The sequence below is a fragment of the Mobula birostris genome, chromosome 12 (assembly GCF_030028105.1).
Source record: "Mobula birostris isolate sMobBir1 chromosome 12, sMobBir1.hap1, whole genome shotgun sequence".
NCBI lineage: Eukaryota > Metazoa > Chordata > Chondrichthyes > Myliobatiformes > Myliobatidae > Mobula > Mobula birostris.
Window position 1 is genome coordinate 55,647,133 of NC_092381.1, and position 16,312 is coordinate 55,663,444.

Genomic DNA, 16,312 nt, shown 5'->3' on the forward strand with positions numbered 1-16,312 from the left:
ATTAGTGAATCTGTGGAATTCTCTGTCCAGGGAAGCTACCTCATTTAATATAGACACAGTTAGATGGATTCTTGCATATCTGGGGAATTAGGGGCAAGTGGAAAAGGAAAAGGCAAGTGGGCGGAGATTGGTCCCTGGCCAGATCAGCTATGACATTGTTGAACGGCCAGATGGTCCACTGCTGTTCCTATTTCTTACGTAAACCACCACTTGCATTTCGCAATTATTGTTGCACAACTAAAAATTAAAATGGAGAATAAATCTGATCTAAATCGAAAATAAAACAATTAACATTTAGACTCCGGTGCTGTACATTTGGCGACAAGATGTATTTTGTTACAGGTTTTTTTTCGCGCGTTGTGCAGCTTTAAGGGGCGGTGGAATTAGAAGTGAAGTTTGTTCCGGGTTAAAGATGGTGTTTCCGACAGAAAACATGGCAGCCATCAAGAGTCGAGTGTTTGTTGTGGGAGTGGGAATGACCAAGGTATATATGTGACAGAAAAAAAAGGCAAAGTTTGCGCACGGGTGCTTTACAGCGGTGTTATCTACAGTAAAGAGACCGATGCCTCATGAGCCTTCTGGCTCATGTTCCAGACAGAAGACTTTGGGTGGCTCTTTAAACGAGTTTTATATGGGTTAGCTTGTCACATAGCCGGCCAACAGGGCTCTCCTGGAGAATGAGCAAATGCATTGGCACATCCGCAAGGGCCAAACGCTCCCGTTTCTCCTTGTAAGATGACGACCGAAAGAAGCAGAGAGTGCAGTATACACTGGCATATGCTTCTGTGGGGCACGACTGTGGTTCAGTCAGTGTTTGACGAATTCTATCCGACCTCCCCGAACTTCAACAACGCTGCTCATTCTTACCGTATTCTGGAGGCGGGGACGGGTTATATTATAGCAGTGTGAAAGGTGGAGCTTTTGATATTACTAGATATTGTGTTTCTTTTCCTTTTTAGTTGGTGTGCTTTTCTCTATTACATTTTGCAGATTGTAGTTGAGTCAGATCTTGTTGACAGTTCTAAACTGACTATATGGTGTTTTAACTTTTGAAAGAACATCATGTTTGCAGTTACTACATAGTGCTTCAAACATATGATTAGGATTTGCTGATTTGGGAGGGCAAATTTTATCAACTTGGCTGAGCACTGAATGGTTGGGTCTAATCTAGTTGAGGTTTCTCTATGTTATGGAGGGGAATTGCCCCTTGGATCATACCAGGCCAATACTGAAGGGTTCAAAAGCCCTTCACAGGAATCTCCACATAGGTGTCACCTCCACAGGCAACTTGGTGGTTCCCAGCTAAGTGTGTCTAGTAGCTGACATGCCCTGAATAAACCATAAGTAATACCCAGGAAGAGAGGCTTTTTATCACTAAGTATTGAGATTCATGTAATGAGAGAGAGCGGGGTATAAAGAGACTAATTAATTGTGAGCAAAGTATTCTTGGACTGAAAACACCATAATGTCTTGAGGAAAAATAAAATGATCAACTGCTACCTAAATGCTGAGATCCACAAAGAACTTGTGACATAAGGAACAGATAATGAGGGGAAAGGGGCAAAGGAGATCCAACATTCGATTATGTGTGTCCCAAAGACCCTCCCTGCTGAGAGCCAAACATGGATGAGAGCTTATCAAAAACAGGGAACAATCATTTCCTGGTGGTTGGAGCACCTTGGAGGTTCCCCACAATGTGATGGTCTTTGATGCAGATGACTACATTCGGCAGGGTGCGATTTGCCACCTGGCAAGAAATTAAAAACGGCATCAATCATTTTGTAAAACAAGGTTCAAGAGCAGATTTAATCCTTGCTGATATAGTTAAAAGATGGTGGAGAAATACTCCTAAAATCATATCTTAAAAACAGTGGTATTTCTACATTTTCCCACTAAAGACAGCATCCACTCCTGTCAAAACTTGTGAAGATCTTATATTTCATTCCAGTCCCCATCCCTCTGCTGTTATAAACGCCAGCATATTGAAGCCCAGTCTATCTATGCTTTCCTCAAAATAATCTGTCTACACCAATTCATCAAGCAAAACACTGAACTGTATTCAAAGTGTGAAAGGGATACCACTGTCACAATGGATTAGGATTGTTGATGAGTGTGTTTCAGTACTTTCACGAGTTTGTTAATGTAATTAGAAAGATTGCACCAGTTCTTGGAAGGATGAAAATGTATTTGAGAGGCTGCTATACATTTTGAGGGTTTGGAAAGGGAAATGCATTGTGGATAAGTTATAAATACAAGAGATTTTGCAGATGCTGAAAATCCAGAGCAATGCACACAAAATGTTGGAGGAACTCAACCTCATCTATGGAGAGGAATAAACAGTCGATGTTTCAGGCTGTGACCCTTCATTGGAGCTAGAAAGTAAGGGGGCAGCAGCCAGAATAAGAATGTGGGAGAGGGGAAGGAGTAGTACAAGATGGCAAAGTGATTTTCCCCCACCTTCTTATTCTGGCTTCTGCCACCTTTCTTTCCAGTCCCGATGAAGGGTCTCAGCCTGAAACCTTGACAGTTTATTCCTCTCATATGTGCTCCCTTGTGTCCTAAGTCCCTGCACGATTTTGTGTATATTATTGTGGCAATGTTGGTGCTTTGTTAAGAACAAGAGGTCAAGAGTTTCTTTCTTTTAGAGTGTTGAGGATGATAGGTTTGGAAGTTGTGTTATATCAACATCACTTATAGTTCAGCGGATCTGGGGGTTTTGGCAACAAGCTCTTGGAGAGGCCAAGAGTGGGATAACAGAGAAACCAAACAAAAACACATACTCTTTGCAGGAGCCAAGTGTACTTTGTCCAGCAGCTCTGCTCTCTGAAAACAGCCTGAGGAGTCAGCTAACTGGATTGTCTCAACTTTAGTGTCAAAAACAAACCTGCTGCACTCCTCACATTTGTTTTGGTGATGGGGGATACATTTTCCTGCATGTTATCCGACAGCCTGACCATTGTCTTCAGGTTTTCTTGGGCTCCTTGATGAATCATTTAAATGTTGCTGGATAGTGGGTATGAAATCATTGCTGATTTATCTGCTTCTGACTCATAGGGGAAGGCATTTCATGGTCCTTTTCCCATTGCCCCATGATGTAGGACAGTAGCATTGGTTACAGTACCATGGATCCACTTACTGGGTCTTCATTCAGTTGTGATTCAATATCCTCCCCCCTCCTCAAATCACCACCCTGTTACAGAATAAATTGCTGTCAGTAAGCACAAGCACCCCAGTATATCCAAATCCTCAATTTTCCAAATTTGAAGAGTCATTTGTTGTATTATGAATTTGTCATTAGTATTGAATTTCTCCCAAAGCTTTTCAAGTAAGATGCAGTTAACAGTTATTGTCAATAGATGAGGGAATGTGATTTTTTTCCCCCCTCTAGTTTGAAAAGCCTGGGGACCTAGACTATCCTGACATGGCAAAAGAAGCAGGTAGGTGAATCATTTTGGCAATTTTTTTTTTGATTATTCGTAATGAGAAGTTGGACATTTTAAATAGAAGAACTCACTGACTATCAGGATGCTTTAATACCATGATATTGCATTTGTCTCTTAATGTTAAAATTGACGGTGAACAAAATATGTTCAAGAAGTGAGATATTTGGAGTTGGTCCCAAAGAACATTCTGAGGTTTTAAGGTTGTTTGATATACAGTTAATGTCAAGTGGTTAGCCCATAGCATGGAGCAATCCGAATGCCAGGTCGAACTGTGTGAATTTATGAATAGAACAATGTAAAGTCCTGTAGCAATCAGTTATGTTTTGCAGTTTATTCATATTAAAGAGAAACCAGAGCTTTCTCACAACCAGAACAAAAATCAAACTATTGGAAGAACTCAACAGTCCAAGTAGCATCTGTGGAGGCTGTTCAGTGGATTCTGGTTAATTGGGACACATCGGGACCAGTACATTTTGGCTCAATTAAGCATCTGCCCAAATTAGCTGAAGTTTCATGGTAATTATGTACTTAAATGAAATAAAGGACAAATTAGAACACTACCAATACTACTATAGTATTATAAACCTGTTAGTTCCTAATATCTAGAGACGGAGGAATTCATCTGCATTGTGGTCTTTTGACTGTAAATGAACAAAATCAGCAGACATCTTGTGCAGTAATGGACTGCCTTCATACAATGCTGTCAACGATTGCATCCTCCAAATCTTCATTTTCATTGTAACTTTCAGATAATTGTTGATACCTTAAGATTCTTTCCAGTTCCTAACTTGTTGAAGTAATGAAATCATTTCAGTTTCATTCCCGGCTCTTTCTGGCATCCTCAAACGTGAGTGCTTGAAATTGCAGTGAGCAAACCAGTTCTGAATTGTCTTACTGCTTATTTCTCACCAACTAGCAGTGACAAAAATCACTGTTTTTTGAACAGAAAAACATACAACTGGTGTTATTTAAAAGCTGTTCTCTTGAAGCGTGGTGTAGTGTCTAACAGCCACGTAACGCATGCGACTGATGATGGTTAGAAACTTTGGCAACAGTTTCCTGTCCCAATTAAATTGCATTGTGTCCCAAATACATGAAGGGTATCCTGGCAACTTTCTCGATTAGTTTTTATACTTTAAGAGTTGTCCCAAATTAGCAGCTGCCATGATTAACTGATGACCCAGTTAACCAGAATCCACTGTAATGAGTTTCTGTGTTAAGACCCTGCTTCAGGACTGTGGAGTGGTTGGGGCGGGGGGAGTGGGTAGTGGGATAAGAAAGGATGGCCATTTTCTAGGAGTGCAAGGAAAAGGTGGGACAGAAACAAGCTGATGATGGGGTAGATGGATCCAGCAAAAGGGAAATAGGCAGGTAGAGTCAGGTGGAGAAAGGAAGAGGGATGGAAAAGGTGGAGAAAAGAGAAAGTATGAATGGACTGGTGGGAGTGGGATAGGAACATGGGTATGGGTTACCTAAAATTAGAAGATTCATTTTTCATACCTTTGTTACAAACTACCCAATCAGAATATGAGATGTTGTTCTTCTAGTTTGTGTTTGGCCTTACTGTTGTAGTAGAGAAGCCCAAGAACCGATCAGTGTGGAAATGGGAGAGGAAGTTGAAATGACGTGCGACTACAAGCTCAGAATGGCCGTTACAGACAGATGCTGTGCAAAACTATTTGTTCTCTGCATTGGCAAGACTGAGCTTAAACTAGTCAACCATTTCGTTATTTACTTATTTACTACTTTCTTAATTACCACATCAAATGAATTGGTGGCATTATCCTGAATTTGATAAGTAAATTCTACAGATGAGAAGATATAATTTGTTATTTGCTTCCCCTTGTAGCGGAGAAGGCGCTGGCTGATGCAGGCATTGCATATTCTGCTGTGGAACAAGCTTGTGTGGGTTATGTGTATGGTAAGGGATACTTACCTAGGATCAATTACTTTGATAGTCCTATAGCTTATCAATATGATAATTCTTTCCACGAAGAGACATTTGTGTTGAAAGCCACCATGACAATTGTGGCATTCCTCAGAACTGCTCCCACACTGTCAAACTTCCTTTGTCTATGATACAATGTCTGTGGCTTTAGTTAAATGCAAAATTTCTGGCATGTCTTAAACACTGCAGCTGTGGCTAAACTATTCAAAAATATTTAAATGCAATAGGCCATAGTGCTGTGAAATATTGTAAATAAAATCCAAATTTAAGCCTGTGAAGTATTCATAACCCTAGGCTGGATTGTATTCGACCTGGCCAGTACCTCATGGTTATTCCTGCCGTGACTGTCCACATCTTTTGTAGCCACGCAGCTCCCAGTGGTCTTACTGCAGCTGTTCCACAAGGTGGAGTGGACCATGAGTGGCAAATCAGCCTTGGAAAGGGCAATCTGAGGCCCTGCTGACAGTCTACTATCAAACAGCAAAAACTGGATCTTTAAAGATTATCTTTATTTTTCACATTTTCATCAAAACATATAGTGAAATGCCTTATTTCAAAGGTTCAAAGGTACAATTTAATGTCAGAGAAATGTATACAATATACATCCTGAAATGCTTTTTCTTTGCAACCATCCACAAAAACAGAGAAGTGCCCCAAAGAATGAATGACAGTCAAATATTAGAACCCCAAAGTCTCCCCCAGCTCCTTCCTCCCGCACAGAAATGGCAGCGAGCAATGAGCATCCCTCCCCCCACTGGAAAAAAAAAAGCATCGGCACCCGCCACTGAGCACTCAAGCGTGAGCAAAGCAACAGCAAAGACACAGACTTGCGGCTATCCCAAAGACTTCGCGTTTCACCTAGTATTCGACATACCACAGGCTCTCTCTCTCTCCCTAATAAGGGAGAAAGAAGTGTCTCCATTTTCCCAGCGAGCGGGGAGACATAACAAACTCGCTGGTTTACCACGTTAATACTCTGCCACGTCGCTGTTCTCGAGCTCTGTGCCTGAAGATCTCAAAGATCCTGGGTCTTCAGGTGCACAGTCACAGATATCCCAACTCCCCCGACGACACACGGGTCTCCTTTCGTGACACTGACCCTCAATCCGCCTGTCTTCAGAGCCCCGAGACCCTAGACTTTTGAATCAGATCCTTTGGTGTGCTGAACAACGGCCAGTTAAAGAACCCCGATAGCGGGTCCTATTCCCGCAAAGAACCGTAGTCAGCGTGTAACTCCAGGTCAGGGTCTTCAAAAGAACCCTGAAAGGGAAAAATCGAGATATTAAAGATGGAAATAGAGCTGTTTCCGAAGATGCAAGCAAAGGGGTTGCCATTAGATGCCATTAACCTCCTAAGCTCCATATCAAAGACCACAATACCAGCAAGTGCTGAGGGCAGCATGCAAGTGTTGTCATGCTTTTGGAGCCAATATAGCCTGCCCACAACTCACCCATAACCCATATATCTTTGGAATGTGGAGGAAACCTACACAGTCATGGGAAGAATTTACAAACTCCTTACAGACATTGTTGGGCATTGACCTCTGATCACTGGTGCTGTAATGCATAATGCTAACCTGTTGCACTACCATGCTGCCTACATATGAATGCATTTGAAATGTAAATTATTTTAAAACAGTTAAACTGATGTGAGTTAATTAAAATTAAATTTAGCATAAAAGATGTCACTCATTGACCAAGGTCAGTGGAGGCTTGCTAGGTGCACTTACTATCTCTGGGGTAAAGCTGAGGAGCAAGATAAAACAATATTGGCACAAATCTTTACAGGGCAGCCTTGGACACGATAGTGAATCAATCTTCTTGCTAATTAAAGCAGAGAATGTAAATCCTCAGAGATCTCTGACGGCTGGGTGCTTAGTCTATTCCAAGGCTAGGATCATTAATATTTGAGCTGCTAAAACATATGGGAAGAAGGTGGCAGAGCGGATGAAACACAGGATCATCTGATCTATTTGAATGACGACGTGTGTTCCAGAGGCTAAGTGATCATCTTCTGGTTCTGCTGTTTCTTTCTTGCAGCATTTATTTTTAGCTTTAGGTACACTCTTTTGTGGATGCAGCTAGGATCAGAACCAGGAGTAATGATTTTATGTTGTCCTTCTTATGAAGGTGACTCAACTTGTGGCCAGCGTGCAATCTACCACAGTTTGGGAATGACTGGAATTCCTATCATTAATGTTAACAACAACTGCTCGACTGGTTCTACAGCTCTGTTCATGGCCAGACAGCTGATACAAGGAGGTAAGCTATCACAGCTTTAGAATTAAATACAAGTAGCAAAGCCTTTGAGTTGGAGTAAACTAAATTAGAAGTAAGTTAATTAAAAATAAGATAATAAAGAGAGAAATGTGCAAGATGTCTGATGTTATTTTAGTATCCTCCCCCCCCCGTATGCTCATTAATTTTATGATCTAATAAGCATCATAAAAATTAATGTAGTTATCTTGATACAGATTGCATCCTAGCTACTATTAGATAGTAGTGACCCGAACCTCAATGCTGAGGTTACTGGCCAGGGAAAGGATGCTGACCATTGTTTGCTTATTCTTGAAATGAATTTCAAGAATTTAGTGAAGACCGCTTTGGCTGTCTGCTCTAGGTAGCCTTGGTCTCAGAAGCATATTGTACTGCAGGATCACTACTATTGGTAGATGTCTGAGTATAGCAGCTTGTCGACTCAAGTTTGGGTGGCTATGACTCTGGAGTGTTGTCAGGTTGTTCTGAAGATTGACTCCTTTACCTGGGAGCTTTGGCTGTGAGCTGCATCAAAGGATGTCCAGGCCATGCACCTGGATTGTGCATAAGTAATGGACAGAATGCCCTTCACAAACCAACCAATCATCTTTTCCGTTTGGGTTTCTCATTCAGTCTTATCAATAACTTGAGAATCTACAAAATAGCTCTGATGCTTAGGAACCACCTGTGGTGAAGAAAATACCTTGGCCCCAATCACCACCTCTCCAGCATAATTTTCCAGTGGTCTGATGTCTACTCTTGCCTCTCTTTTACATTTTATATGTGTAAAGAAACTTTTGGTAACCTCTTTAATATTATTGGCTTGCTTACCTTCAAATTCAATATTTTCCTTCTTTATGATATATTTAGTTGTCTTCTGATGGTTTTTAAAAGCTTCTCAATCTTTTAGCTTCTCACTATTATATGCCCTCTCTTTAGCTTTTATGATGGCTTTGGCTTCTCTTGTTAGCCACGGTTCTGTCATCTTGCCTTTAGAATACCTATTTGGGATGTACCTATCCTGTGCCTTCCAAATTGCTCTCAGAAACTCCAGCCATTACTGCTCTGCTGTCATCCCTGCTAGTGTTCCCTTCCAATCAATTTTGGCCAGTTCCCCTCTCATGCCTCTAATTCTCTTTATTCCGCTATAATACTGATACATCTGAATTTAGCTTCTCCTTTTCAAATTGCAGGGTGAATTCTATAATATTATGATCACTGGCCATTAGGGGTTCCTTTACCTTAGGCTCTCTAATCAATTCCAGTTAATTGCACAACACTCAATCCAGAAAAGCTCATCCCCCAGTGGGCTCAACCATGAGCTACTCTAAACAGCCATCTTGTAGGCATTCTAGAAATTTCCCCTCTTGGGATTCAGCCTGATTTTCAATCAACTTGTTTTTCCCAATCTACCTGCATATTGAAATCCCCCCTTGACTATCAAAACATTGCCCTTTTGACATGCTTTTGTTATCTCCCTGTGTAATTTGTAGACCACATCTTTGCTACTGTTCAGAAGTCTGTATATAACTCCCATCGGGGCCTTTTTACTACCCTGCAGTTTCTTAACACAATCCACAAGGCTTCTACACCTTCTGATACTATGTTACCTCTTTCTAATGATTGATTTCATTTCTTTACCAACAGAGCCACCCCATTCCTCTGCCTACCTGCCTGTCCTTATGAAACAATGTGTACTCTTGGACATTAAGCTGCCAGCTATAATATTTCAGCCATGATTCTTTAATGCCCATACATAATACAGTGGTGCTAGAAAGTTTATAAACCCTGTAGAATTTTCTCTATTTCTGCATAAATATGACCTAAAATGTGGTCAGATCTTCACTCAAGTCTTAAAACTAGATAAAGAGAACCCAATTATATAAGTAACACAAAAACATTATACTTGTTCATTTATTTATTGAGAAAAATGATCCAGTATTGCATGTGTTTGTTGGAAAAGTATGTGAACCTCTGGGGTAATGCCTTCTACAAAAACTGTTCTGAGTCAGGTGTTTCAATCAATGAGATGAGATTGGAGGTGTGGGTTGTAGAGGTTTCCTGCCCTATATATATATATTTAAAAAAAAGACACACGAAAGTCAGGTTACTAACAGAGCTGGCTCTTCTCAAAAAAAAAATATCTGTTTATGTTCACCATACCTTGATCAAAACAACTTTCAGAGGACCTTAGAAGAAGAATTGTAGAGATGCATGAAGTTGGAAAAGGTGAGAAAAGCATTTCTAAAGACCTGAGTGTTCATCAGTCCACATTAAGAGAAATTGTCTACAAATAAAAGAACTCCCTAGGAGTGGGCATCCTGCAAAGATCACACCAAGAGCACCATGTGCAATGCAGAAGGAGTTGAAAAAGAACACAAGGGTAACAGCAAAAGACCTGCAGAGATCACTAGAACTTGCTAAAGTCCCTGCTCATGTGTCCACTATAAGAAAAACACTGAAGAAGAATGGTCTTCATTGAAGGACGTCACAGAGGAAACCACTGCTCTCCAAAACAAAAACATTGCTGCCCATCTCAAGTTTGCAAAAGCCCATCTGGATGTTCTGCAATATTTCAGGGACAATGTTCTGTGGACAGATGAGACAGAGCTTGAGCTTTTTGGCAGAAATGCACATTGCTATGTTTGAAGGAAAAAGAGCACTGCACACCAAACCCAAACCTTATCCCAACTGTGAAGCATGGTGAAAGGAGCACCATAGTTTGCCATTGCTTTACTGCCTCAGGATCTGAACAGCTTGTAATTGCTGAAGGAACAATGAATTCAAAATTGTGTCAAGACATTTTACAGGAGAATGTCAGGGTAGCAATCCTTCACCTGAAGCTTGATAAAAGTTTGATAATACAACAAGACAATGATCTGAAAGACGAGAGTAAATCACAACAGAATGGTTTAAAAAGAAGAAAATTCATGTTTTGGAATGGCCAAGTTAAAGTCTTGACATTAATCCTGTAGAAATATGGGAAGACCTGAGCAAGCAGTTGATGCAAAGAAGCCCAACATCCCAGAGATGAAGCAGTTTTATAAGGAGGAATGGCCTAAAATTCCTCCAAGCTTATGTGCAGGACTGATCAACAGTTACCAGAAACGTTTGGTTGAAGTTATTGCTGTACAAGGGTGTCACACCAGTTACTGAAAGCAAAAGTTCACATGCTTTTTCCAACAAATACATGTAGTATTGGATTATATTTCTCAATAAGTAAATGAACGAATGTAATGTTTTTTGTGTTATTTATTTAATTGGGTTCTCTTTATCTAGTTTTAGGACTTGCATGAATATCTGATCATATTTTAGGTCATTTATGTAGAAAGAGAGAAAATTCTACAGTGTTCACAAACTTCCTAGCATTACTGTACGTGCCATTCATATATACATACCAATTTGTAATTGTGCTACAAGTTCATCTACCTTATTCCATATGCTGTGTGCATTCAAATGTAACACCTTCAGTCCTGTATTCATCACCCTTTTCAATTTTGTCCCTTTTACATTGCGACTCATCCCATTGACTGCAATGTTGATGTATCATCAGTCTGTCCTTGTTTGCAGTCTCTATCGTCACACCTGGGCTTCCTGGAATGGCAGTGTCTCAGTTTCAGAATTTGTAAGTTAGTTCTTAAATCTCCTTTTGCTTGCTGTTCCACTTTGATAATCTCATTTAAACCCCTGTCTCTGAACTCCTCCAACTACAGCCATGAATATCTAAGATTTCAGAGTCATATACAGCAAGGAAATTGACATTTTATTCTCTCCATATGGTTATCACCTCTGTCCATCCCTCAGATTTTACCACTCACCTACACATTCTGGGCAACTTACAATGACCATTTAAACTATCAACCTGCACATTTCTTGGGATTTGGGAAGAAACCAGACACCCAGAGGAAACCCTTATAATCGCAGGAAGGCCCTTCCTTTTTGTTTTGCACTATTTGCTTATTTTGTAGTAATTTTATGCCTTTGCACTGTACCACTGCTGCAAGACAACAAATTTCATGTCATATAAGGCAATGATAATAAATTTGGTTTTGGTTCAGAGATTATGTAAATTCTGTACACGCAGAGGTCAGGATTGAACTAGGGTTGCTGGATTTGTGAAGCCTTGGCTCTATTAGTTGTGCTGTACTTTAAAATCACTCGACCTTAAATGACCAGGGATTCCGTTACAAAAACTCTAATCTAAGGAATTTCCTCCCTAAAGCTTCCATGTCTCTCCTTATTTGTACAGAAGAATCCTTAAACCAACAAGTTCAGTGTCAGCTGTTGTGATACGTGGTTACATTAGTCATGTTCATTTAGATTAATGTTCCTCTGAACTACTTTGAAACATCTTGTTACAGTAAATTACTGCTAAATTGCACTTTCCTGTCTGAGTTTGACTTGCACAATTTGTGAACAGGGTTATCAAGATCTTTTATTACATACCAGCTGTCTGTAATGGTGGCAGAGGTCAGATTTTCCAGTAAATGACTGGTAGGGTACTCAAGTACAGATAGAGATAGGTTTGAACATGATGGACCAAATGTTTTAGGATAAAATATCATTGTTGAGTATAATTGAAATCGAAGTAATGGATAATCTGTGGCTAACTTCATGGATAATTCTAATAACTGATTTCTATTCACACGAACATTATAAGAATATAATATTCTTCTCCGATGTTTTAAGGACTGGCTGATTGTATCCTTGCTTTGGGATTTGAAAAAATGGAAAGAGGATCCCTTACTGCAAAGGTAGAGAAGAATTTTTTGTGAGTTTGAAACAAAATTTGACATGTCTTAAACTTGTACTTCTGTGAGTTCAGATTTTTTTGTACTCTGCATCAATATAATCCATAACAATTTACTGAAAATTTAAAAAAAATTGCAGATGCTGGAAATCTGAAATAAAAATAGAAGTAATTTGTTTTATTTTTCCCGTTTAATATTTCTTCCTACTTTGTCTCCAGCGATTTTCCTTCCTTGTATGAAGACATGTTTTAGGGAGAAAACATTATAAAGTCAAAGTCACATCATTGTCATATGCACAAGTATACGTATGCACAAAGTGCAATGTAAAACTTGCAGTTGCATCACAGATCCATAAGACCATAAGATATAGGAGCAGGAGTAGGCCATTTGGCCCATTGAGTCTGCTGTGCCATTCAATCATGGGCTGATCCAATTCTTCCAGTCATCCCCACTCCCCTGCTTTCACCCCATACCCTTTGATGCCCTGGCTAATCAAGAACCTATCTACCTCTGCCTTAAATACACCCAATGACTTGGCATCCACAGCTGCTCATGGTACCACCCTCTGACTAAAGTAATTTCTCTGCATCTCTGTTCTAAATGGATGTCATTCAATCCTGAAGTTGTGCCGTCTTGTCCTAGACTCCCTGACCATGGGAAATAACTTTGCCATATCTAGTCTGTTCAGGTCTTTTAACATTTGGTTTGTTTCTATGAGATTCACCCTCATTCTCCTGAACTCCACAGAATACAGCCCAAGAGCTGCCAGATGTTCCTCATACAGTAACCCTTTCATTCCTGGAATCATTCTCGAGAATCACCTCTGAACCCTCTCCAATGTCAGTATATCTTTTCTAAAATAAGGAGCCCAAAACTGCACACAATATTCCAGGTGTGGTCTCACGAGTGCCTTATAGAGCCTCAACATCACCTCCCCGCTTTTATATTCTATACCTCTAGAAATAAATGCCAAAATTGCATTTGCCTTCTTCACAACTGACTCAACCTGGAGGTTAACTTTTAGGGTATCCTGCACAAGGACTCCGTAGTCCCTTTGCATCTCTGCATTTCTGCATTTTGAATTTCTGCAAAGGCACACAGGCACATCACTTGTTGCAGATAACACACATCAAAGTTGCTGGTGAACGCAGCAGGCCAGGCAGCATCTCTAGGAAGAGGTGCAGTCGACGTTTCAGGCCAAGACCCTTCGTCAGGACTAACTGAAGGAAGAGTGAGTAAGAGATTTGAAAGTTGGAGGGGGAGGGGGAGATCCAAAATGATAGGAGAAGACAGGAGGGGGAGGGATGGAGCCAAGAGCTGGACAGGTGATTGGCAAAAGGGATACGAGATATAGTTTTCTATAGAGGTATTTCTATTTTGCCTGCATTTGTATCTTTCTAACTTTTAACCATAGAAACTACAGCACAGAAACAGGCCTTTTGGCCCTTCTTGGCTGTACTGAACCATTTTCTGCCTAGTCCCACTGACCTGCACACGGACCATATCCCTCCATACACCTCCCATCCATGTATCTGTCCAATTTATTCTTAAATGATAAAAAAGAACCCGCATTTACCACCTCATCTGGCAGCTCATTCCATACTCCCACCACTCTCTGTGTGAAGAAGCCCCCCCCCAATGTTCCCTTTAAACTTTTCCCCCCTCACCCTTAACCCATGTCCTCTGGTTTTTTTCTCCCCTTGCCTCAGTGGAAAAAGCCTGCTTGCATTCAATCTATCTATACCCATCATAATTTTATATACCTCTATCAAATCTCCCCTCATTCTTCTATGCTCCAGGGAATAAAGTCCTAACCTATTCAACCTTTCTCTGTAACTGAGTTTCTCAAGTCCTGGCAACATCCTTGTAAACCTTCTCTGCACTCTTTCAACCTTATTTATATCCTTCCTGTAATTTGGTGACCAAAACTGAACACAATACTCCAGATTCAGCCTCACCAATACCTTATACAACCTCATCATAACATTCTAGCTCTTATACTCAATACTTTGGTTAATAAAGGCCAATGTACCAAAAGCTCTCTTTACGACCCTATCTACTTGTGACGCCACTTTTAGGGAATTTTGTATCTGTATTCTCAGATCCCTCTGTTCTACTGCACTGCTCAGTGCCTTACCATTAACCCTGTATGTTCTACCCTGGTTCGTCCTTCCAACGTGCAATACCTCACACTTGTCTGTATTAAACTCCATCTGCCATTTTTCAGCCCATTTTTCCAGCTGGTCCAAGTCCCTCTGCAGGCTCTGAAAACCCTCCTCACTGTCCACCACACCCCCAATCTTTGTATCATCAGCAAATTTGCTGATCCAATTTACCACATTATCATCCAGATCATTGATATAGATGACAAGTAACAATGGACCCAGCACTGATCCCTGTGGCACACCACTAGTCACAGGCCTCCACTCAGAGAAGCAATTCTCTACCACCACTCTTTCGCTTCTTCCATTGAGCCAATGTCTAATCCAATTTACCACCACTCCATGTATACCTAGTGACTGAATTTTCCTAACTAACCTCCCATGTGGGACCTTGTCAAAGGCCTTACTGAAATCCATGTAGACAATATCCACTGCCTTCCCTTCATCCACTTTCCTGGTAACCTCCTCGAAAAACTCCAATAGATTGGTCAAACATGACCTACCACGCACAAAGCCATTTTGACTCTCCCTAATAAGTCCCTGTCTATCCAAATGCTTGTAGATTCTGTCTCTTATTACTCCCTCCAATAACTTACCTACTTCCGACGTTAAACTCACCGGCCTATAATTTCCCGGATTACTTTTTGATCCTTTTTTAAACAACGGAACAACATGAGCCACTCTCCAATCCTCCAGCACCTCACCCGTAGACAGCGACATTTTAAATATTTCTGCCAGGGCCCCCGCAATTTCAACACTAGTCTCCTTCAAGGTCCGAGGGAACACCCTGTCAGGTCCCGGGGATTTATCCACTTTAATTTTCCTCAAGACAGCAAGCACCTCCTCCTTTTCAACCTGTACAGTTTCCATGATCTCACTACTTGATTCCGTCAATTCCATAGACTTCATGCCAGTTTCCTTAGTAAATACAGACGCAAAAAACCTATGTAAGATCTCCCCCATTTCCTTTGGTTCCGCACATAGCCGACCACTCTGATCTTCAAGAGGACCGATTTTATCCCTTACAATCCTTTTGCTCTTAATATACCTGTAAAAGCTCTTTGGATTATCCTTCACTTTGACTGCCAAGGCAACCTCATGTCTTCTTTTAGCCCTTCTGATTACTTTCTTAAGTATTTTCTTGCACTTCTTATACTCCTCAAGCACCTGATTTACTCCCTGTTTCCTGTACATTTCATACAACTCCCTCTTCTTCTTTATCATATCCCTTAAGAACCAAGATTCCTTATTCCTATTCAATTTGCCTTTAATCCTGACAGGAACATACAAACTCTGCACTCTCAAAATTTCCCTTTTGAAGGCTTCCCACCTACCGATCACATCTTTGCCAGAGAACAACCTGTCCCAATCCACGCTTTTTAGATCCTTTCTCATTTCTTCAAATTTGGCCTTCTTCCAGTTCAGAACCTCAACCCTAGGACCAGATCTATCCTTGTCCATGATCAAATTGAAACTAATGGTGTTATGATCACTGGAACCAAAGTGCTCCCCTACACAGACTTCCGTCACTTGTCCTGACTCGTTTCCTAACAGGAGATCCAATATTGCATCCCCTCTAGTTGGTCCCTCTATATATTGATTTAGAAAACTTTCCCGAACACATTTTACAAACTCTAAACCACCTAGACCCCTAACAGTATGGGAGTCCCAATCAATGTATGGAAAATTAAAATCCCTACCACCACAACTTTATGTTTCCTGCAGTTGCCTGCTATCTCTCTGCAGATTTGCT

General features: G+C 40.7%; 1 protein-coding gene across 2 annotated transcripts in view; it reads left to right on the forward strand.

Annotated features, from left to right (window-relative positions):
• Positions 1-411: 411 nt before the first annotated feature.
• Positions 412-16,312, forward strand: part of scp2a (sterol carrier protein 2a) — a 95,311-nt gene continuing 79,410 nt past the window's right edge. The window contains exons 1-5 of one of the 2 annotated variants that reach the window (XM_072273821.1): positions 412-484; positions 3,389-3,437; positions 5,293-5,364; positions 7,521-7,652; positions 12,336-12,400. In XM_072273821.1, the coding sequence (XP_072129922.1) occupies positions 413-484; positions 3,389-3,437; positions 5,293-5,364; positions 7,521-7,652; positions 12,336-12,400 (390 nt within the window). In that variant the 5' untranslated portion in view covers position 412. The remainder of the gene's footprint in view (positions 485-3,388; positions 3,438-5,292; positions 5,365-7,520; positions 7,653-12,335; positions 12,401-16,312) is intronic. The other variant, XM_072273822.1, reaches the window with a different exon arrangement.